The sequence below is a fragment of the Hemitrygon akajei genome, chromosome 15 (genome assembly GCF_048418815.1).
Source record: "Hemitrygon akajei chromosome 15, sHemAka1.3, whole genome shotgun sequence".
Lineage (NCBI taxonomy): Eukaryota > Metazoa > Chordata > Chondrichthyes > Myliobatiformes > Dasyatidae > Hemitrygon > Hemitrygon akajei.
In genome coordinates this window covers 75,469,680-75,494,753 of record NC_133138.1, presented here as the reverse complement: position 1 = coordinate 75,494,753, position 25,074 = coordinate 75,469,680, and the positions used below count along the sequence as shown (strand labels likewise).

Below are 25,074 nucleotides of genomic sequence, written 5' to 3'. Positions count from 1 at the left end.
CCGTCCATGTCCCGTAAATCAGTGCAGATAATTAGCCTGCAGAAAATTCAACTACACATTCACAAAGAATTGTTTACTTGAAAATGACCAGTATTTATCACAAATAAAATCAGTCCCAGAGTTTTGCATGTTTTAACTGCTAAGACTTGAAAGAATGTACTACATTTTGAATTCAACAGTGAATTAAAGAATCATTATAATAAATTCAGGAGCAGGTGCTGACAATCTCATGTTTTGCTTCTACATTAAATTCCATCCCCACGTCATGTTTATGAGTCTTTGACTTAAACTCTTAGTACTCCCAATCAAATAGATGCAGAAAATCAAATAGATGCAGAAAATCAAGCCATGACGAGCTTGGGTTTTTATTAGGTTACTGACATTTGGATGTAGTGAGGCCATAAAACGTAAAGTAAATGACATGACAACCCTCAGAATCAGATGTCCACAGGCAATCTCAACCGGCTACAGCCACAGAGATGGGGATATGGAAGGCTTGGAATCACATCAGTTGAACCTGTTCCCTTTACTATAAACTTCCTGCACAATCACGTTAGAAGGTGTAAAATTAGTCGTGGTCAACTGTGGCTTTGATCTTATTTCCACCCTTTGTTTTAAACTTCCACTGTCAAATTACTTACTTCAACTACTTGTAAATTAGTTCTTGTAAGCGCACCATAGTGGTGACTTGCGGGAGCACATTCCAAGTGCCAACAGTATGCAAATGTACTTCTAACCTTTCATCATATCAGTGAAAACTGATAAATGTGTGCCCATTCAGAAAATGGCGTACTGTTTTAAAGTCATGTGTAGCTTTATTCATTAGGACAGTGTGGTGAGCTACAGTCTCAGAGTGTGCGGTGGTAAGAGGCACTGGGAGCTCCGCACCAAAAACAAAAAAATGCTGGTGTTACTCAGCTGGAGGACCGGAGAAAACACGCTGAGGAGTAGGTTAAAAAGGTGGGGGAGGGGAGAGAGGAAAACACAAGGTGATAGATGGAACATAAAAGGGGAGGGATGAAGTAAAGAGTTGGGAAGTTGATTGGTGAAGGGGGTACAGGGCTGGAGAAGGGGGAGAGGACAGAAGGCCATGGAAGAAAGAAAAGGGGGGAGGATTCACCTCCAGAGGGAGGCGATCGGTGGACAAGGACATAAGGTGACAGAGGGAAAAGGGGATAGGAATGGTGAAGGGGGGGCGGCAGTACAGGAGGTTTGACAAATGGATGTTCATGCCATCAGGATGAAGGCTACCCAGACAAAATAAAAGGTGTTGAATTCCTACCAAAGGTGGGAATGGGAATTAAAATGGGTGGCCTCTGGGAAACTCCATTTTTTCTGGCAGATGGAGTGTAGGTGCTTGGCGAAGCAGTCTCCAAATCTACGTCAGGTCTCACCGATATACAGGAGGCCTCACCGGGAGCACCGGACACAGTCTATTACCCCCACAGACACACAGGTGAAGTGTCGCCTTACCTGGAAGGACTGTTTGGGGCCCCGAACAGTAGTGAGGGAGGAGGAGTAGGGGCAGGTCTAGCACTTGCTGCTTGTAAGGGTAAGGGCCAGGAGGGAGATCAGTGGAGAGGGACAAATGGACAAGGAAGTCATGCAGGGAGCGACTCCTGCAGAAAGCAGAAAGTGAGGGGGAGGGAAAGATGTGCTTGGTGGTGCGATCCCATTGGAGATGGCAAAAGTTGCAGAGAATTATGTGCTGGATGCAGTGGCTGGCGGGGTGTTCGGTGAGAACACGAGGAACCCTATCCTTGGTAGGGTGGCGGGAAGATGGGGTGAAAGCAGATGTGCATGAAATGGAAGAGATGCAGTTGATGGTGGAGAAAGGGAAGCCCCTTTCTTTGAAAAAGGAGGACATCTCCTTTGTTGTGGAATGAAAAGTCTCACCCTGAGAGCAGATGCAGGAATTGAGAGAAGCGTTTTTGTAAGTAACAGGATGGGAGGAGGTATAATCCAGGTATGTAGAATAGTTTATGTTCCAAGCCTACACTGGTGTCCGTCCCGTACTTCTCCTGCGCTGCATTGACGACTGCATTGGTGCTGCTTCCTACACCCATGCAGAACATGTCGACTTCATCCACTTTAGCTCCAGTTTCCGCCCTGCCCTTAAATTTACCTGGTCCATTTCCAACAACTCCCTCCCCTTTGTCGATCTCTCTGTCTCTATCTCTGGCACCCCGCCAGAAAAAGTGGGATCTTCCAGTGCTACCCATTCACAATCCCATTCCGATATGTCCATCCACGGTCTCCTCCACTGTCGTGATGAGGCCACACTTAGGTTGGAGGAACAACACCTTTAATTCCGTCTGGGTAGCCTCCAACCTGATGGCATGAACATTTATTCCTCAAACTTCCGGTAATGCCCCCCCTTCAACATTCCTTATCCCCCTTTCCTTCTCTCACCTTATCTCCTTGCCCACCTGTTGCCTCCCTCTGGTGCCCCTCACCCATTTTCCTTCTTCCACGGACTTCTGTCCTCTTTTATCGAACTCCCACTTCTCCAGCCCTGCATCTCTTTCACCAATCAGCTTCCTAACTCTTTACTTCATCCCCCCCGCTTAGGGCTTCACCTATCACCTTGAGTTTCTCTCCCCTCGACCCACCTTTTAAATCTACTCCTCAGCATATTTTCTCCACTCCTGCTGAAGGGTCTCGGCCTGAAACATCGACTGTACTCTTTTTCCATACATACTGCCTGGCCTGCTGAGTTCCTCCAGCATTTTGCGTGTGTTGCTGGTAAAAGTTATGTTAAATTTGCTAAAAGGGTACAAGGAGGGGCATATTCTTGGTGCAAATGGCGATCTTCTCTTAAGCTGGATCACAAGAAAGAGAGACTGGAAAAGCTATCTGATATTTCCCTCCAGCAGTATATTATGTAGTGTGACTGGTTGACAAGTATTAATTTTGTCTCTTTTCAAAGTTCAAAGTCAATCTTATTATCAAAGTACAAATATGTCATCATATACAACCTTGAGACTCATTTTCTTCTGGGCATACTCAATAAATCTACAGATTAATAACTGTAACAGAATCAATGAAAATCTGCCCAACTTTGGCGTTCAGCCAGAGTGCAGGAGACAACAATCCGTGCAAATTCAAAAAGAAGAAATAATAATTTAAAAAAACTAATAAGTAATAAAATCAAGAACGTCAGATGAAGTGTCCTTGAAAGTGTCTTATAAAAGAAAACTAGATCATGCAAGGAGACCCACACTGTCTCAGGGAGCACAGCTGAGAACGGGGAGTGACTCTTCACAGACCGTACCCAAGTTTAGGGCTGAATCCGGGTTATGGTGCCGCAAGGCAGCAGTTCTACTAGCAACACCAGGCACCCTGCTCTTCCACTGTCACAAGCAAGGGCACACAGGCTCTGAGAGCAAGATTGTATACAAACCTGTCTTAAACACGCCTCTTAGCTGCCTCAGCCTAGGCAGCGTGCTGTGTCCTTGAGCAAGGCACTTAACCACACATTGCTCTGCGACTTCCGTTGGGCAACAGCGGTGGCGTGGAGAGGGGAGACTTGCAGCTTGGGCAACTGCCGCTCTCCCATACAACCCTGCCCAGGCCTGCGCCCTGGAAACTTTCCATGGTCTCTCGAGACTAACGGATGCCTTTATGGCTAACAGTCTTCAACAGAAGGAATTCACCTGTCAATGACAGTAGCTTAACAGTGCCTACCTGAATGATAGGATAAATGCCAGCTTGCATATCTCTTATAGTAGGGGTTCCCAGCCTGGGGTCCATAAAAGAGACTGGGAACCTCTGTCTTAGATGAATATAAAACAAAAATCTAAAACTTATCAGCATCCTTCATCATGGCAATAATTATTTTGAATCTGCACAGCAGCAGTGAAAGTAACTTGCTGGAGTCAAGATGATTCACACTTCCAATAAAGACTATTTTCAGACACAATATTTTGTTAAATCTTGTGTGAAATATTGAGAATTATGGAGCACATGGTAACATTTCACTGCTGTACTAGGAAATGCTGGGATTTATAAATAAATAGGTTAAATATTTTATAACATAAAGTAAAAGTGAGGTACCCAGTTAAGTGATCAACACAACTCCATCTTCAGGTTTTCTTTTCTCAGCTGTACTGCTGAATTGGACTACTATTGATTAATGCCCAAGTATTGCGTTGGGTTTGAATACTGCTCTACTGCACTGTGAAGCAGTCACACTGAATTGCAGAAAGAAAATGTCAAATACCAATGAAAACACAATATATCTCTTCTATTTCATTGCAATTTATGCAGCAATCTTCAATAATATATTGCTGACACCACTTTCAACTCTAAGAGGCCACATTTACATTTTCAGTGCTTTCCTTCAGTAGACAGTGAACGTTGAGTGGATTGATGCCATTAGGAAATGTATTCACTTGTACGGGGATTAATTTAATCTCTTGCCTGTATTGAATTTGTGAAGAAAGGTTAAATGCATTAACCTGTCCCTACTAACAGCATTGCCATCAGATGTGTAAAATAACTGAACATTAAAGAAAGTCCAGTTATACCTCGTCTATTTGTAAATCAACGTGTAGAAAGTGAGGCACCAACCACTGGCATCTGTTAGCTGTTTCCCATCTTTGGCATTATTTTTTGTGTCCGGCTTCTCAAAAGTTTGTATTATCCAAAGTGTGGTAATGATGCTTTGCACATAAGAAATGCTAACACTACGAATGGATAGACTGAATGATAGTGTAAACATCTAGACTGAATCATGCCATGAATGTAAAGTAGGCCATGCTCTTTTTTTGTATTCTTGTATTTAATTCTCTGAATAAAGGTTATTGCTGAAGTTAAAAAAAAAGCTGACATCCACTGATAAATCACTTTAGAGCCGCATGTCCAAAAAGATGGGCTGGATAGAAATGATCTTACAATTCATGTTGAAAAATATTTTGCAAACAAAAGTTAAGGGTTTTTTTTACTAAAAGCAGAAGGAAATGAATATCTCACTGCATCCAGTAAAAGCAGTCTCTCCTGAATAATTCTACGCCCAAAGCTTTGAGCAGTGACTTGGGTACTAATACAGTACTTACTGATGGTTCTTGAATAAAATGAACAAATAAATAAGTTATTCCTTGAGTGTTGAATCTGGCTCTAGAGTTCTTATTTCAGAAGGAATTCCCTAGCTGCCATGTATCACCGTCAAATCAAAAAATGAGAACAAAATTGGAGTTAAAAAAATCAGAATTTCTGACTAACTACAATGTTCCAAGCAACTGCATAATTGCTGCATCATAGTCATCCATTGAATATGGAGGGACTTTATCTATTCTGGAGACACGATATTCTGAAGCCTGAAGAACGACTTGGATCTGCTCCAATTTGCCTACTGTAACAAGAGGCCAACAGCAGATGCAATTTCATTGGCATTTCTCTCAACCCTGAAACATCTGGACAGTGCATACATCAGGATGCTCTTCATTTCTAAAGCTCTGCATTCAATCACTATCAAAACTAATCAATAAGCTTCAAGATCCACGCCTCAGTATCTCCTTGTGAAACTGGATCCTCTATTTCCTCACTTGCAGATACCAGTTAGTTTGGAATGGCAACAACATCTCCTCCACAATCACCTTCAGCTCAGGTGCACCACAGGCCTGAGCAGTTAGCCCTCTGATCTGCTGCTTTATGCATTTGGCTGTGTGGCTAAGCACAGCTCCAATGCCATATTTAAGTTTGCTGATGACGCCACTATTGTAGGCCAAATCACAGGTGGTGAAAAACCAGGGAGAGAGATTGAAAATCAGGCTGAGTGGTGCCACAACAACAACCTCTTAGACAACGTCAGCAAGACCATGGAGTTGATTATTGACCTCAGGAGGAGGAAACCAGAGGTCCATGAGCCAGTCCTCATTGGGGGATCAGAGGTCCATGAGCCAGTCCTCATTGGGGGATCAGAGGTGGAGAGGGTCAGCAACTTTAAATTCCTCTGTGTTATCGTTTCAGAAGACCTGTCCAAGGTCCAGCATGTAATTGCAATTATGAAGAAGACACAGCAGTGCCTGCACTGTTCTTAGCAGTTTGCAAAGATTCGACATGTCTTCTAAAACTTTGGCAAAATTTCTATAGATTCACGGTGAAGATAAACAGTCTGGTTAGATAATGGCTTATTATGGAATCACCGATGCCCTTGAATGGAAAAAGACAAATGTAGTAGAAATGGCCGAGTGCGTCACAGGTAAAGCCCTGCCCTGCATTGAGCACATCTCCAGGAAAGCAGCATCCATCATCAAGGACACACACCATCCAGACCATGCTCTCTTCTCACTGCTGCCATCAGGAAGGAGATGTAGGAGCTTTAGGTCTCACATCACCAGGTTCAGCAACAGTAATTACTCTTCAACCACTGGGACTCTGAAACCCAGTGGATAACCTGTGGTTGTGATTCACCATCAACGATTCTTCAACTCTTGTCCTCATTATTATTTATTTATTTATCTGTTTATTTGATCATTATTTATTTATTTGTTGCCATTTTGTTATTAGTTTTCTGTTTTGTATTTGCACAATATGCTGTCTTCTGCACACTGGTTGCTTGTCTGTCTTTGTCACGTGTGTTTTTTCACTGATTCCATTCTATTTCTTTGCATTCGCTGCAAATGCCCACAAGAAAATGTATGTACTCTGATGATAAGTTTACTTTGAAATTTGAGTTCCATATAAAAGCATGTTCTTTACTTTTTCCCTCTAGAATACAAACTTGTTTCTATTAAATATCTGCTAATAAAAACGAGCACAGAGATGACCAAATTCTTGCAGTTCGTGCTTCGAGTTATTTAGTCAGATCATGAGTAAATAGAATACATGCGTGGGTCAGTTCCGTGTAGTTCCCACCACTTGAATCACAAGATGTGCAGTTAAAGTGAGAATATTGTAAGTAGATTCAGGTATGGCAGAGGCTGGAATACAGGATACCTGGCACAGGCAGCGTCCAACAGATCTCAGCTTATTCAACATCCAAATCTTTGAGGAAATTTACATTGTTCTCCAGTCAGGAACTTATGATTAATTTCTTTTCTCTGGTATTTGTTGATAGGCAATGGGAAAATCAATTCCATCTCTCTCTCCCATCAAACTCTTTCCTTTTTTCCTCTCTCTCTCTCCCACTCACACACACAAACACACGTGAAGAGTGACATCAAGACCCAAAATAATGCTACGTTTTAATCAAGTTGACTGCCTTCTCCATATATATTGCTATTATATACAATTAGTTCACAATATAACAGGCATGGATACAGTGGATGGGCAGTGTCCACACATTCAGCAAATCATTCTCCTAACTTCTGCCATCTTCGACAGGATTGTACCACAAAATCATCCTTCCATCAACACTCCCCCCCCCCCCCAACTTTCCACAAAGATCACACTCTATGTGGACTCCCTTGCTCACTCGTCTCTTCCCACCGATCTCCCTCCCGGCACTTATCCCTGAAAGCAGGACAAGACCACCATCCAGGCCATGCTCTCTTCTCAGTGCTGCTGTCAGGAAGGGATAGGATCCCACAGCACCAGGTTCAGGAAAAGTTATTACTCCTCAACATCTGGCTGTTGGACCAGAGGGAAAAACTTCACTCACCCCACAACCTATGGGCTCACTTTGAAAGGCTCTACAGTTCATGTTCTTGATAGTTGTTGCTTATTTATTTTTTTTCTTTTATTATTTGCAGTTTGTTGTCTTTTGCACATTGGTTGTGCATGGTTTTCATTGATTCTGTCGTGTTTCTGTTTGCTCTGAAAACAAATCTCAGGGTAGTGTAATGGTGATGTACTATACATCTACTTTGATAATAAACTTACTTTGAACTTTGAAGCATTACACCTCCTCCCTCACCAACATTCAGAGACCCAAACAGACCCTCCAGGTGAAGTGACCTGTGAGCCTGTCAGGGTCATCTACTGCATCCGTTGCTCTTAAAGATAGGGAACCAAGGGATATTGGTGACAGCTGAAGTAGATTGGGAGAGCCCACCTCATCGAGAATCTTCGCTCCACCTGCCACAAGAGGCAAGTTTTCCCAGTGGCAACCCATTTTAATTCTACTTCATATTTCCATTCTGACATGTCAGCCCATGGTCACGTTGGGAAGAGCAACACCTCATATTCCATCCGGGTAACCTTCCACCTGATGACATGAAAATCGATTTCCCTAACTTCCAGTAATTTCTCATCCCTCCTCCTTCTCTTCTTCCCTTCCCCATTCTGCCTCCTGTCTTAGCCCTTCTCTTCTCATCACCTGTCCACCACCTCCCTCCCTTTTTTCCCATGGTCCAGTGTCCTCTCTATCAGATTCCTTTTCTTCAGCTCTTAACCTCTTGCACCTATCACCTCCCAGCTTCATTCCCCACCCCGCCCCCCCAGCTGCAGGCACCCAACTTCCCCTCATCTGGTCTCGCCTATCACCTGTCAGGTTGTACTCCTTTCCTTTTGTCTTCTTCTCGCTTTGGACAGCCTCAGCCCAAAGTATTGGCTGTTTATTTCTCTCTATAAGTACTGCCTGACCTCCTGAGCTCCTCCAGCACTTCGCAGGTGCTACAACAAACAACTACAGTAAACAGAATCAATGAAAACTGCGCACAACATGTTCCCAGTGTTGGGGGAGTCCAGAGCGAGAGGCCACAGTTTAAGAATAAGGGGTAGGCCATTTAGAACGGAGTTGAGGAAAAACTTTTTCACCCAGAGAGTTCTATGGAATGCTCTATGGATCTATGAATGCTCTGCCTCAGAAGGCAGTGGAGGCCAATTCTCTGGATGCTTTCAAGAAAGAGTTAGATAGAGCTCTTAAAGATAGCGGAACCAAGGGATATAGGGAGAAGGCAGGAACGGGGTACTGATTGTGGATGATCAGCCATGATCACATTGAATGGCGGTGCTGGCTCGCAGGGCCAAATGGCCTACTCCTGCACCTATTCTCTATTGTCTATAATTGTCCCTGATGTAGAACATGAAGACCAAAACTGGCCAATTTTCTCGTGAAGCTGTTGCAGTTCAGTTTCAACACTGGCCTTGATATAACTTTAAAATTTGTAAGGTTGCCCTCAATACTTAGTTTATAGAACTTTAAAACTTGTAAGGTCCTCAGTTAGAGGAACGCTTTACAGTGACAGCTGTAAGATCAGGGTTCAATTCCCGCCACTGTCTGTAAGGAGTTTGTACATACTCCTCATGACCGTGAGAGCTTCCTCCACTACTCTGGTTTCCTCCCACACTCCAAAGACGTTCCGGTTAAGTTAGTAAGTCGAGGGCTTGCTGTGTTGGATCCAGAAGCTGCTGACACTGGAGAGACGCCCACCACAATCCTAGCTGGTTTGATTTGACTCTATGCATGTCACCGTATGTTTCACTGCACGTGTGACAAATCTTCAGTACAAATCCGATCCTTCTGATTATTGTCCTATCAGTCTGCTCCTCATCTCAGCAAAATATTGGAAGGTATCACCATCAGTGCTGTGAAATGGCACTGACTCGCCAATTACCTTCTCACTGATGACCAAACGGCCTTTGTCTGGTTTGCTCAGCTCCAGGCTTCACTTGTATTCTAGAGGTGAAATGAGAGCGACTGCTCTTGAGAGCAAGGTAGCATTTGGGGACAATGCAAGACAAAAGTCAGTGGGCAGCAAGAGTTAGCACTTTAAGTGACTGTGGTCCCACCTTACACAAAGGAAGATGGCTGCCATTTCTGTAAGTCACTCATCCCAGCACCAGGACACCGCTGCAGGAGTTCATTAGAACAACGGCCTCGGCCCAAGCATCTCCATCCTCCGCATCAGAGGTTAAAGTCAGGGGTGGGGATGTTTGCTGATCATCGCACAATGTTCAATCTATTTGCAACTCCTCAGCAGACAATGCAGCCCATTCCTGGACGCAGCAAAATGCAGTATAAGAAAGTCCTAGAATGAGTCTATCCACCCTGGATATTTAGTATCATTTCCAAATGAAGTCTTTCATCTTCCTGCCTGCTGCTATTGACCAAAAACTCAACTGGACCAGCCATATAAAGTCCGAAGCAGGTCTGAGGTTGGGTGGGCTGCAGTGTGAAGCACTGTCTAGTATTTTAAGGCCTCACCATCATTTTCAAGGGACAAGAGCAGGTACGGATGGATACTCTGCATTTGCCCAGGTAAGTTCAGCTCCACAATATTCAAGAAACGTGTAATCATCCACGACCCAATAGATTGGCATCCCATCCAGCACTGTAAACATGCATTTCCTCTGGGCTACATTGCTTACGCATGGCTGTTATTCATTCTGGAATAATCTCCTGGCATGAACAGATGAGGCATGAGATGACCTGGCTTTTCACATTTCCCTCTCTGAAGTACAATAATACAAATCCAAACACAGAGCAAATCAGCTTCCAAGACTTCATTGCTCCTCAGCCCTCTTACTTACAATACATGAAACCATTTCCAATATAATAAATCAAAGTTACTCACATATTCCTTAACATTTTTCGTTTTGACTGCCTTGTAAGAAGAGTACGCAGGGTACAGAGTGCCGAATATTAGCCTGTGGGAATATAACATTACAATTAGTGGATGAAATGAGACAATCGAGTTGTTCAAAAAATAGATATGCAGACAAGAATGTCAACCTGCGATCGAGTCTGCAGGACAGTGAGATAGATCATTTGGAAACAGGCAATCACAAAGAGAGAAATTGTAAAGAAGAATGAGCTAACTCAAGGGGTGGCCAACCTTTTACGTTCCATGCGTCAATTTTTTCACGCAAGAGTTCAGATGTGCCATACAACTCTTGTACCCCATTCAATTCTTGTAAAAATATGTTAATATAGACATTTTTAGCATTTTTACATGACATATTGATTTAATATAAAAACAAGATAAACATTGGACGTCCATTTAGAACAGAGATGCAGAGAAATTACTTTAGTCAGAGGGTGGAAAATCTGTGGAATTTGTTGCCACATGCGGCTGTGGAGGCCAAGTTATTGAGTGCATTTAAGGCGGAGATAGATAGGTTATTGATTAGCCAGGGCATCAAAGGGTATGGGGAGAAGGCAGGGGAGTGGAGATGACTGGAAGAATTGGATCAGCCATGATTGAATGGTGGAGCAGACTCTATGGGCTGAATGGCTTACTTCTGATGCTATATCTTACGGTCTTATATTACTTACCTTAATGAGACTTCTAACAAATATATTTTGTCTTCTTCCTTTTCCTTAATCACATATTCGTTTCGTAACTCAGACCCAAGCACTAGCTTCAGCTTTCCTTCTATTTCAGTCTGATGTTTTGTTTTATAGTGTCTGTTAAGATCATGTCTTCTATTATGTGGGAAAGTGTTTTCACAAACAATGATGGACCCGCTATAAATAAGAACTCATTTTCCCACTGTTCATTGAATTCACACTTACTATCACTTCCTGCTTTTCTTTTGCACTGTGATGAGTAACTGAATGTAAAAACAAGGCTTAATTTTCAAAAAAGTACAGAACTGCAAATGTTCACAAAGGACGAACAAAGCACAACTCCGTAGCGCACGAGTGTCAATTGTAAACTGACTGGCAAAAACCTGCGACACACCGCTGGTGCAGACGCCTGGCGCCTCAGGATCAAACAGACAGACAGACTTTATTGATCCCGAGGGAAATTGGGTTTCGTTACAGTCGCACCAACCAAAAAATAGTGTAGAAATATATCAATATAAACCATAAATAAATAATAATAAGTAAATTATTCCAAGCGGAAATAAGTCCAGGACCAGCCTATTGGCTCAACCAGTATCAACAAGTATCAAACGTGTATTGAACAGTTATGGAACGACTGCAGAACAAAAGTCCTTCTTTCCTAGTTTGACTCATTGATCATTTTTTAAAAATTGAAAATAGATTAATGTGAAAGAAGGTAACATAAAGAAGTGCACGAAATAACAAAAATCGCTAAAAATTATTGCTAAGTTTTAGATTTATTCTCAGTAAAGCCCAGTTCTAGCTCTAAGCTACTTGAGTTCCTGTTATAGATTTTTTTCTACAAATGGGTTTTTGGTTAATACTTTTTGCATGAGTAGGCTTACTTTTTTATTATTATCACTGGGGTGCAATGCGCCACTTCTGATCATCCAATGCGCCACTTTTGGTGCATGTGCCATAGATTGGCCATCCCTGAGCTAACCAGTTCCTCTGAATTCCCACATACATCTTTGACCTACAATAAAGAGCAACTCCTCCACACAGCTGCGTAATAAGCAATACTTTTTTTGCTGGATTATTATAGTAAACAACAGTTATAGTAACATAGAAAACCTACAGCACAATACAAGCCCTTCAGCCCACAAAGCTGTGCCGAATATGTTCTTACCTTAGAAATTACCTAAGGTTACCCATAAGCCCTCTATTTTTCTAAGCTCTGTGTACCTATCCAGAAGTCTCTTAAAAGACCCATTCCACGCACTCAACACCCTCTGCATAAAAAACTTACCCCCTGACATCTCCTCTGTACCTACTTCCAAGCACCTTAAAACTGTGCCCTCTCACGCTAACCATTTCAGCCCTGGGAAAAAGCCTCTGAGTCTCCACACAGTCAATCTAGCTGAATTCGTAACAACTGCATTGTTAAATTGGGTGTGATTCTAATTCTGTGCAATAAATGACAGTTATTCTTAGTACCAGAGCTGTAATGGTGGGTTTTAAAAACCTTTTGGATAATGGGTTTTCGTGGCTCTTCATCTAATTACGTCAGATGCAATTATCGTCCTCTATTATAACTATGTTCAGCACAGCAAACCCTAAAGAATGATCAATTAACCTGGCAATCTGTTAAAAAAGGAACAAACATCACATATAGAATGCAGCACTATAAAGCTGTACTGAAACATTTCCTATATTCAAAGTTCCCTTTTTATCTTCTTCTATGACACCATCACTGACAGATCTGTAAGCAGCCGATACTTTATCAGTGTTGTATGCCAACTCCATACACAACCAAAGTTCAAACACAATCTACCATGAGGCTTCCAGTGTTTGATGCCATCGCATTCGTCAGTGAAACACTTTTGACAACAGACGTGGAACCATCACAGTCACAGATACTGTGCATGTTATCATCTGCCTGACTTCCTCTGCAATACCAAGGCACTGTGATGACTGTACCATTGAACCATAAAGATCCACTGTAAAGGAGGCTAATCAGCCCATCATGTCCATGCTAGCTAAAAAGAGACATTTCACTATCTCTCACATTTCAGCTGTGATTGTTACAGCTCTTCAAGTACATATTCAGGTACCAGTTATACTGTGAAGAGAGTTTCTGCCTCCACCAACTTTCCAAGTATGGGTTCCAGATCATCACTATGGGTAGAAGCATTTTTTTTCAATTCTCCTAACACAGGCGTAAGCACCAGGCATTTCACACCTGCCTTGCCATTTAGTTTGATTATGGCTGATCTACTCCAGGCTTCATTCCTCTGCTAGGTCCATGAATTTCTTGATTGTTCAAAATATATCTTCCCCCCCTTTAAATACTACTGATGATCTAGTCTCACACCATCTGGAGGACAGATTTTCACCCTCTGCAAAAAAAGAATTATGTACCCAATTTTAAATGATCAGGCTAAGCAGGTCAACAATGTCTTCCCTCATTTACATTTTAACCCCTTAGTGCTGGGGACTACTTTAAGAAATGTGAAAACACATTCTTGGGACACATTTCACAATCAACTACGACCATTTCCAAAACAAGGATTAAACATTTACAGACAGAACAATGTGTTACCTTGATCCAGTTCCTCCCTAAAGCAGGAACTCCACAAACTGTGGCAAGACAACATACCTTTGGATGTTAAGTCTTCAGACTGACTCATTAACTGAACAGCTGATGTTAACCAGTAAATATCACCATGAATGACTGTTTTTAAAGTTTTTTTTATACTGACAATACTGGAAAGCATGGACATGATTGGGAAATTTCCTCATCAATCAAGCTTAGTAGCTGCACTGCTGTAAAAGACCGATGAAGGTCTTATGCTCCTCATATACCAAACTTCAAAGTAAATTTATCATCAAAGTACATCTATGTTACCACATACTACCAATAGATTCATCTCCTTCCGGTCATTTACAGGACAAAGGGAAACAAAATAGAATTTTATATTAAAAAACTGTATATTAAGACAAAGGCTGACAAACAGCCAATGTTGCAAAAGAAGACAAACTATGCAAATCAAAAATAATACTGAGAGCATGCATTATAAAGAGTCCTTGAACGTGAGTCCGTAGGTTGTAGAATCAGTTGTGAGTAGCAATGAATGAAGTTATGCACGCTGGTTCAGGAACCTATTGGTTGTAGGGTATGAACTGTTCCTGAACCTGTTGATGTGAGACCTAAGGCTGCTGTACTTTCTGCCTAATGGTAGTAGCAAGAAGAAGGCATGGCCTGGATAGCCAGAGTCTTGGATGATGGATGCTGCTTTCTTGTGGCAGCATTCCATGTAACTGGACTCCAGGGTGTGATGGACTGGGATGTATCCACCATTTTCTGTAGCCTTTTCAGTTCCTGGCCATTGGTGTTTCCCCACCAGGCAATGTTGCAACCAGTTAGGTTACTCCCTACTGTGCATTTGTAGAAGTTTGTCAAAGATCTTGTTGACATGCCGAATCTATGCAATCTTCTTGCAGAGACACTACGGTGCATTCTCTGTGATTACGTTTATGTGCTGGTCACAGGACAGATTCTCTGATAAGATAACAGTAAGGAATTCAAAGCTGCTGACCCTAGTGAGAAACAAGAGAAAATCTGCAGATGCTGGAAATCTGGGCAACACACACAAAATGCTGGAGGAACTCAGCAGGCCAGGCAGCATCTATGGAAAAGAGTAACGTTGACAGCCTGGCCTGCTGAGTCCCTCCAGCACTCTCTGTGTGTTGCGTGACCCTAATGAGGGCTGTTTCATAGATCTCTGGCTCCTTCCTCCTGTCCTCAACCACCAGCTCTTTGGTTTTGCTGAGAGGTAGTTGTTGTGGGAGCACTCAATCAGATTTTCAAGCTCCCTCCTGTATGCCAATTCATCACCACCCTGGACTCAGCCAACAACAGCGGTGTCATGAGCAATTGCATTGGTGCCGTTCTTAGCCACACAATTATTAAGTATAAAGTGGGTAGAGCGGAGGGCTAATCGCATAGTCTCAACCCTTATGTGCACCTATTGATAGATAGATAGATAGATAGATAGATAGATAGATAGATAGATAGATAGATACTTTATTCATCCCCATGGGGAAATTCAACTTTTTTTCCAATGTCCCATACACTTGTTGTAGCAGAACTAATTACATACAATACTTAACTCAGTAAAAAAAATATGATATGCATCTAAATCACCATCTCAAAAAGCATTAATAATAGCTTTTAAAAAGTTCTTAAGTCCTGGCGGTAGAATTGTAAAGCCTAATGGCATTGGGGAGTATTGACCTCTTCATCCTGTCTGAGGAGCATTGCATCGATAGTAACCTGTCGCTGAAACTGCTTCTCTGTCTCTGGATGGTGCTATGTAGAGGATGTTCAGAGTTATCCATAATTGACCGTAGCCTACTCAGCGCCCTTCGCTCAGCTACCGATGTTAAACTCTCCAGTACTTTGCCCACGACAGAGCCCGCCTTCCTTACCAGCTTATTAAGACGTGAGGCGTCCCTCTTCTTAATGCTTCCTCCCCAACACGCCACCACAAAGAAGAGGGCGCTCTCCACAACTGACCTATAGAACATCTTCAGCATCTCACTACAGACATTGAATGACGCCAACCTTCTTAGGAAGTACAGTCGACTCTGTGCCTTCCTGCACAAGGCATCTGTGTTGGCAGTCCAGTCTAGCTTCTCGTCTAACTGTACTCCCAGATACTTGTAGGTCTTAACCTGCTCCACACATTCTCCATTAATGATCACTGGCTCCATATGAGGCCTAGATCTCCTAAAGTCCACCACCACCTCCTTGGTCTTGGTGATATTGAGATGCAGGTAGTTTGAGTTGCACCATATCACAAAGTCCTGTATCAGTTTCCTATACTCCTCCTCCTGTCCATTCCTGATACACCCCACTATGGCCGTGTCATCAGCGAACTTCTGCACATGGCAGGACTCTGAGTTATATTGGAAGTCTGATGTGTACAGGGTGAACAGGACCAGAGAGAGTACGGTTCCCTGCGGCGCCCCTGTGCTGCTGACCACCGTGTCAGACCTACAGTCTCCCAACCGCACATACTGAGGTCTATCTGTCAAGTAGTCCACTATCCAATCCACCATGTGAGAGTCTACTCCCATCTCCGTTAGTTTGTGCCTTAAGATCTTGGGCTGGATGGTGTTAAAGGCACTGGAGAAGTCAAGGAATGTAATCCTCACAGCACAACTGACCCCCTCTAGGTGAGAGAGTGATTTGTGCAGCAAATACGTGATAGCATCCTCCACTCCCACCTTCTCCTTATACGCAAACTGAAGAGGATCCTGGGCGTGCCTGGTTTGTGGCCTCAGATTCTGTATTATCAGCCGCTCCATGGTCTTCATCACGTGCGACGTCAAGGCAACAGGTCTGAAGTCATTCAACTCCTTTGGTTGTGGTTTCTTCGGTACCGGGACAATACAGGATGTTTTCCACTGTCTGGGTACTCTTCTCTGCTCCAGGCTCATGTTGAAGATGCGCTGTAGTGGTTCTCCCAGCTCAGTCGCACAGGCCCTCAGTAATCGTGGGGAAACTCCATCCGGTCCAGCCGCCTTGCTGGTACAGATCTTCCTCATTTGACCTTCCACCTGTGCAGCCGTAATCCTGGGCGTGGGCAAGGTCTCCTGTGAGTGGCTATTTTCCTGTGAGGGAAGTAAGCCTGGTGTGGATTTCTGCGGTGAGGATAAGATTGAGCTGTCGAACCTGTTGAAGAAGTTGTTCAGCTGGTTCGCTTTCTCCACATCTCCACTTATGTTCGCCCTCCGCTTTGCACCGCATCCGGTGATTGATCCATCCGCCACTGACTGCCTTCTATTCTTTTATTGGGACAAACTTTTGTAGTTGTGCATCTGCTGTAATATAAGTATACTGTGTTTTCTCAGCAAGTGAACTTTGTGTGCTCAACACAGACAGTCATTATTTTGCTTATTCCACTTCAATGCTGGTGTGGTGTTCTCAATACTAATTTTTGTGACATTTTCCATTGAGTTGATTCAATTAAATGCATCAAAACATGATAATTTACTGAACATACACTAGGATTAGGAATGCTGTGGAGCAAGAGTGATTTCATCTATTGGAATTCAATGCTCAAATCAAAATTATTCTAGCATCAGGAGTCTTTTTTCTCTCTGGAGTGCAAAGTGACGACAGGCTGAAAACTTTGGGTTTTCATGGCCCGGCAATTCAGCAGCAAACACTGTCTGCTCATGCAAATAATCCACATTGATTAGAAAGGCAGTGTGGTGCACTTGTTTGGAAAGTGCTGGATGGAAGCAACAGAGTAGAATGGAATTCTGCCTCACAATTCGTCACTAATCACAGCATTGTGGGGTGTTCATCAGCAGGTCACTTCTTTCTGTTTCCCTGCACAGCAATTCTTCATACTTTTGTGAACATGAACGTAACTACTGGATATTTGACACAAATTGTGTGCTCGTCCATTCAACTAAAGAAAATGTGCTGGGATCTTATTGGGATGGCTGTGTTTGAAACACAGCAATGTCAATCTAAAGGAAGTATCCAGTTCCTTGGGAAGTGTTACAATAAAACACTTCATTGGTCAAAGACAGCACAGTAATTTTTTCCCCCACAGAAAATGGGTTTTGGATTACAGATTCTGAGATGGAAAAATAAAGCCCACTATGAAACTGCGGAGGTGGCAGCAATGACTTAACACGATATCCTTGAAGCAAAACGCACAACACGCCGCAGTAACTCGGCAGGTCGGGCAGCATCCGTGGAAACGAGCAGTCAACGTTTCGGGCCGAGACCCTTCGTCAGGACCGAAGAGGAAGGGGGCAGGGGCCCCTCACAGAAGGTGGGAAGGAGAAGACTGGTAGGTGCCAGGTGAAAAGCCTTCTTCTCACCCTCCCCCACCTTCTTTGTGGGGCCCTCCCTCTTCGGCCCTGATGAAGGATCTCAGCCCGAAACGTTGACTGCTCATTTCCACGAAGCCTGCCAGACCTGCTGAGTTCATCCAGCGTGTTGTACGTGTTGCTTTGTACTTTGTGCTTATGATATCCTTGGTGCAGGTTTGGAACACTTGCCTCCAACATCATCCCACAAACTCACAAAGTCAGTGCCAACTACATAGAAACTATGATCCTGAAAGCACAAGCTTTTTAAACCAATGCTGACTTTCTGTTGCTTTTTCTTTTCTGGACCTTGCACTTACACCTTGCTTTTCACATTCCTTTCACGATTCTTCGTAGAGTCGCAGCACAGCACTTTTCAGCCTATCAGATTAGATTTGACTTCATCTTCCAACAGTGTGCAACCTTTACTTTCGCAGATTCTGGTTGGCTGGCAATGCAAAACAAGTGCAGGTTGTTCGAAAGGACTCCTTCAAATCGAAACAAGTCAGCTCATCCACCACCTGCTGCATCACACCCCATACCCATCACTACCCAGACCACGCACAGAACACAAAAACAAGTCATTGGAAAACGCAATCTATCTGTTACTGATGTGTTGCAGACTACCAACTGGTGATGAATTTCAAGGCACTTTTATTCATACAGTAATACAGAAAAGCAACAAGCTTTTTGTTCTACCACCAACCATTTACAATAATCCTACACTAATCTCAATTTATAGGAATACAGGAACAGACTCTCCCACTCACCGGGCCTGCGCAGGTTATGTTGTCACTCTAAACTAATCCCACCTGTTGGCACATGGTCTGTATCTCTCAATTCCCTGCCTGTCTGTCTGCATCCAGTATGTGAATCACGAGTACTCAAAAATTAAGAGTAGCGTTACATTTGTTAACTAGTCTGAATATCAACGCCACTCGATGTAAAAAAAAGATAAATATTCAAACACCAAGCAGTAGGATTCAAAAGTACAGATATTATTTGTAAGATTAATATGCCTCTGTCCTTCAGATGCATAGAAATATCTACAAGTTTTGCTTTAGATTTTTAATCTCAAACTCTGACTATTTAACATTATGATGTTCTTCAATGCAGTGGCGTCAGAAATGCTGATGACACGTTGGACTATTAATAGCGTATAGTTTAACAAGAAGTTAATGCAATTTAATAGTGTATGATTTAACAAAAACATACAATGGAGATTCTGATGAGCTGCAGTTGTAAAATCAGTGAAGTCTGTACTTACTGCTCAAAGTGACTCATTCAAATTAAAACTAGTCAGTTCATCCAACACCTTCTGCATCACACCTCTTACCTATCATTATCGAGGCTGAATTCCAGGTAAAGTTGGGTTCCTTTATATATATATCCATCCCTTCATTCCTCCACCTTTTACAACAGCAACTAACAGCGACTCCTTTGCTTGCATCTTCGGAAACAGCTCTATTTCCATCTTTAATATCTCTATTTTTCCTTTCAGGGTTCTTTTGAAGACCCTGACCTGGAGTTACACGCTGGCTTAGTTTCTTTGCGGGAATGGGACCCGTTCTTGGGGTTCCACAACATGCCAAGTGTTTGCCTTCGGAAGCCTAAGATCTTGGGGGTCTGGGGATGGACAGAATGAGGGTTGGTGTCATGGCAGGAGACTCGTGTGTCATCGGGGAGGCTGGGAAATCTTTCGCTGTGGGCCAGAAGACCCAAGGTCTTTGTGATCTTCGAACGCAGAGCTCGAAAAAAGCGATGAAACAGACTTTTAACATCGTAAACCAGCAGATTGTTGTTATGTCTCCTGCTCGCTGTGAAAATGGGGGACACCTCCCTCTCCCTTGCCAGGGAGAGAGAGAACCTGTGGGTTGTCGAATTTCGGATGAAATGCGAAGCTTTTGGGGTAACTTTGGTCTGTGTCTTTGCTATTGCTCAGCACACGCTTGGGCTTGGTGATGGTACCGATGAGCGTTTTTTTTCTGGTGGGAGAGGGGGTGTTGTCTTGCTGCTGCTTGTGCGTAGGAGGGGGAAGCTGGGGGGGGACTTTGGGGTTCTAACATTTAACTGTCATTCATTCTTTGGGGCACTTCTCTGTTTTCGTGGATGTTTGCAAAGAAAAAGCATTTCAGGATGTATATTGTATACATGTTTATGGTTATTATTTATGGTTTTATATTGCTATATTTCTTCACTATTCTTGGTTGGTGCGGATGTAACAAAACCCAATTTCCCTCAGGATCAATAAAGTATGTCTGTCTGTCTGTCTGTCTGTCTGTTTCTCTGACATAAAATTTGATCTCAGAACCTTTGACCATCTCCCCAAAATACATTTGGACAAAAGTCATTTGGACTGCACCAAGAATAAGAACAAGTTCTGAACTATTTCTGAACTGGATTAGTGACGTTTAAAGAACATGAAAATAATATACCCAAGTTTACAGATGATCAGAGTTAGGTGGGAAAATGGACTTAAATCATCTGTTTTGAAATTTGCAGTTAACTGTCCTTCTGCACTATCAAAAACTTACCAGCACAATAGTAAGGACCTGGAGTATAACAATAGAACTCCATAAGACCGTAAGATATAGGAGCAGAATTAGGCCATTTGGCCCATTGAATCTGCTCTGCCATTTTATCATGACTGATCCATCCTCTAAGCCTCAGTCTCTTGCCTTCCCAGCCCCTCCCTCCACCCCCACCGTTCCTCCCCCCCCCCCCCCCATGGCCTGACCAATCAGGAATCTATCAAATTCTGCCTTGTATATACATAAAAAGACTTTATGTACGTTGCCTGTTGCAACGAATTCCACAGATTCACCACTCTCTGGCTAAAGAAATTCCTCCTCGTTTCTGTTCTACAAGGACACCCCTCTATTCTGAAGGTGTGTCCTCTGGTCGTAGACTTTCTCACCATAGGTAACATCCTCTCCACATCCACTCTACCAATGCCTTTCATCATTTGATAGGTTTCAATTAGGTCACCCCTCATTCTCCTAAATTCCAGCGAATACAGGCCCTGAGCCACTAAACACTCTTTATATCACAAGCTGTTTAATCCTGGAATCATTTTCATGAACTTCCTTTGAACCTTCTATAGCTTCAGCACATCCCTTCTAAGAACAGGGGCCCCAAAAGTGCTCACAATACTCCAAGTGAGGCCTCACAAGGCTTTATAAGGTCTCAACATTACATCTTTGCTTTGATATTCTAGTCCTCTTGAAATGAATGCTAACATTGCATTTGCCTTCCTCACTACAGGCTAAACCTGCAAATTAGCCTTCAGGGAATAATTCACAGGGACTCCCAAGAGCCTTTGTGCCTTAGTTTTTTGTATTTTCTCTACACTTAGAAAATAGTCAACCCTTTCATTTCTTCTACCAAAGTGCATGACCATACACTTCCAGATACTGTATTTCATCTGCCACTTCTTTGCCCGTTCTCCTAATCTGTCCTTCTGCAGCCTCCCTACTTCCTCCAAACTACCTGCTCCTCCACCTATCTTTGTAATGTCTGCAAACTTAAAGCCATCAATTCCATCATCCAAATCTTTGACATATAACGTAAAAAGAATCGACCCTGACACAGACCACGTGGAACACCACTAGTCACCGACAGCCAGCCAGAAAAGGCTCCCTTTATTCCCACTCTGTCTCCTGCCAATCAGCCACTGCTTTATCCATGCTAGAATCTTTCCTGTAATACCACGGGGTCATAGTTCGTTAAGCAGCCTCATGAGTGGCGCCTTGCCCAAGGCCTTCTGAAAATCCAAGTACACATCATCATCTGATTCTCTTTGTTTATCCTGTTTGTTATTTCTTCAAAAAATTCCAAAGGATTTGTCAGGCAAGATTTTCCCTTGAGGAAACCATGCTGACTATGGCCTATTTTATCACGTGCCTCCAAGTACACTGAAACCACATCTTTAACTATGAACTCTAACATCTTCCCAACCACTGAGGTCAGACTAACTGGCCTGTAATTTCCTTTCTTCTGCCTCTCTCCCTTCTTGAAGAGTGGAGTGACATTTGCAATTTTCCAGTCTTCCTGAACCATGCCAGAATCTAGTGATTCTTGAAAGATCATTACAATCTCTTCAGTCACCTCTTTCAGAACCCTGGGGTGCACACCATCTGGTCTAGGTGACTTAGCTACCTTCAGACCTTTCAGTTTCCAAAGAACCTTCTCTCTAGTAATGGTAGCTTCACACACTTCATTATCCCTGACAGCTGGAACTTCCACCTTACTGCTAGTGTCTTCCACAGTGAGGAACTCCAACTTGGTCTGGTTCATAACTTAAACAGTTGTGCCTCAATTGTTCAAAGACAGACCTGAAATTAACATGTGGAATTGAAGAGAGTGTTATTAATAGCACTGATTCTTACAATTCTAGTCAGTTTCCTTAACACCAGAGAGATTTTCCAGTCAGGCAAGCATACCCCTCTCTCCAGAGCTACCTGTGCTTCTCAGGCAATTACCTGACAAGGTGGAAAATTGTTCAAGTTTGCCCTGTTGTTGACAGTTCTATCAAGCCACACTTACTCATTAATAATCTCCTCACTAATATCCAGATTGGATTCTGTGAGGACCACTAGGCCTTATCACAGAGTTGATCCAAGTTCTGATATCAAGGCAGCAATTGACTACATGCAGCATCATGGAGAAAATATCCCTGAGTTTGGACTCAGGCCTTTTATAAAGGAAGATGACTGTGGTTGTTATATGTCAATCGTCCAGCCTCAGGACGTAACAGCAGGAATTCTTCAGGGCAGTACCCCAGGATTGAACTGTTCCATCAACAACCCAAATTCCAACAAAAGGTCAAGAAATGGCGATACTCATTGGTAACTGCAAATGAGAGTAGAACAAACATGCTCTGGGTGACATAAAAAAGATGTACAATTCGGTTTGGTTGGAAGACTGAGAAGTGTACCTGTACAGATTCCCCTGGCGAGACTCCGAGGACGAGGAGCTGGGGGAATATGCAATCGCAAGAGTGAACATCGGAGATAAGCCAGCAGGGTGCATTGTGCAGCCAGCAATGTGCAAAACTGCTAACCTCTGTCCTTTCACCCACCTCAAAGAGGAGCGGCAGGTGCTCCAACACAACAGCTACGTTGATGCCATTCTCACATTCCACAAGAATGACTCTTGCTGAAGAGAGGGAACTTGAAGTTGTAAGAAGCGGCCTCACCTATGTCACAGGTTATCCATTAGTAACTCATTCAACGAAGCACTTCAAGCCTGCATGCAGCAAGACTTTGATAATATTCAACCATGAACCGATAAATGGTGGATAACATTCATACCACCAGAGTACAAAGCAATAATCTTTTCCAATAAGAGAGAGTTTGAATACTTGTCCTTGGCATTGAGTACCTTTACAACCTCCAGAATGAATATCCTGGGGGGGGTCAACATTGAACAGAAATTCAGCTGAGGACCAACCACATTAAAATTCATGGTGACAAGGATAAGGCAGGTGTCACCTGCTGATACTTCAAAGCTACATCATCATCAAAATGGCACAGGTCACGAACATGCTGGCATATTCTTCACACGCTTGGATGAGTATACCTCCAGCAATTCTCACGAAGAATGCAGCATCTTCAACTGGCTCACACCAACCACCGTAAATATCCATTCTTTCCACCTCCAGAGCGCGATACAAAAAATTGCTCTGCAGTTACTCAGCTACAACATTCAACAGCGTCTTTCTCTCTGTAATTTATACACAGTGTTTCCTGCATTATAACAGTGACTTCACTGCAGACCCACTTCATTAGCTTCATTTTTGGTATTTCCTAAGTTTATGCAAAAATAGTTCATTAATTATTAGCCTGACTGTTTCACTTCTAGGGCAAAAGCCAAAATGCTACATGAAGAAGTTGCCAGGTAACATCAGTAAATCTATAAATCCTGCAAGGATTCGCCACAAATATAATAATAGAATATTTCTAAAATTTGCTGATTAGTGGAATTTCAACTGATTAGGAAATCTTCTCAGTGTCAACGAATGGAAAATTCAGCCAATATTAGGGTGATGGAGGAGAGATATAGATAGTGTGGATTGATTCAGTTGGTACTGAACAATTTGGCAGGACGTGGACGTGTGGCACTAGAGGGTCTTGGTAGAGGGCGAATGGAATAGCTGTAGAGCTAAGAAATGAGGGTTCAAGTGCCCTGTGCCTGTAGGGGTGGTGCTTGATTAACAAACAAAAATTTAATTTAGCAAAGGAGAGCTTTGTAATTCTCATCGATTTGGAAAGTCAATGCTCTTTGATTTTATGTCTCATATTATCTTGCTGCTCAGTTCAGAGATGAGTGTGTTGAAAAAAAAATCTGGGCTCACTATTTTTATCTTAATATCTTTCAGGCATGACCTTGTTTCTCATTTCTCATTACAAGTTGTGAAAAAAATTGCAGGGGAGGGTGCTGAGTACATGCTGAGTCCAGTTTGGACTGGAGTGGTGAATCAAGTGAAAGGATCCAAAATCTGCAGGTCACCATTGTTGTTGGCAAAATCTCAGAAGTTACGTGGCAACAAAGAGGCACAAAAAAAATGAAATAGATCAGCTGGTTGAGTGGTGTCACTACAACAACCTCGCACTCAACATCAGCCAGACCAAGGAATTAATTGTGGACCACTGGAAGAGCGAAGTTGGGAAAAGACACACAAGTTCTCATTGAGGGATCGGTGGTGAAATGGATGTACAGCTTCAGGTTTCTGAGTATCAGCCTCTCAGAGGATCCATCCTGGGCCCAACAATTTCATACAATCATGAGGATACCACACTAGCAACTCCTCTTCATTAGGAGTTTGAGGAGGGTTGGTGTGTCACCAAATACTCTTGCAAATTTCTACAGATAAATGGTGGATAACGTTCTGACTGGTGCCATTGCAGCCGACCATGTAGACTCTAATGCACAGGATCTCAAAAGGCTGCAGAAGACTGTAGACTTAGCCAGCTCCATCAGGGGCAGAACCCTCCTCACCACTGACAGCGCCTTCACTAGGTCCT

At 42.9% G+C, this 25,074-nt stretch overlaps 1 protein-coding gene across 3 annotated transcripts in view; it reads right to left on the bottom strand.

The window, feature by feature from the left end:
- reep2 (receptor accessory protein 2) overlaps positions 1–25,074 on the bottom strand; it is a 98,730-nt gene that overhangs the window by 55,339 nt on the left and 18,317 nt on the right. For all 3 annotated transcript variants that reach the window (XM_073067793.1, XM_073067794.1, XM_073067796.1), the window contains one exon: positions 10,461–10,533. In XM_073067793.1, the coding sequence (XP_072923894.1) occupies positions 10,461–10,533 (73 nt within the window). The remainder of the gene's footprint in view (positions 1–10,460; positions 10,534–25,074) is intronic.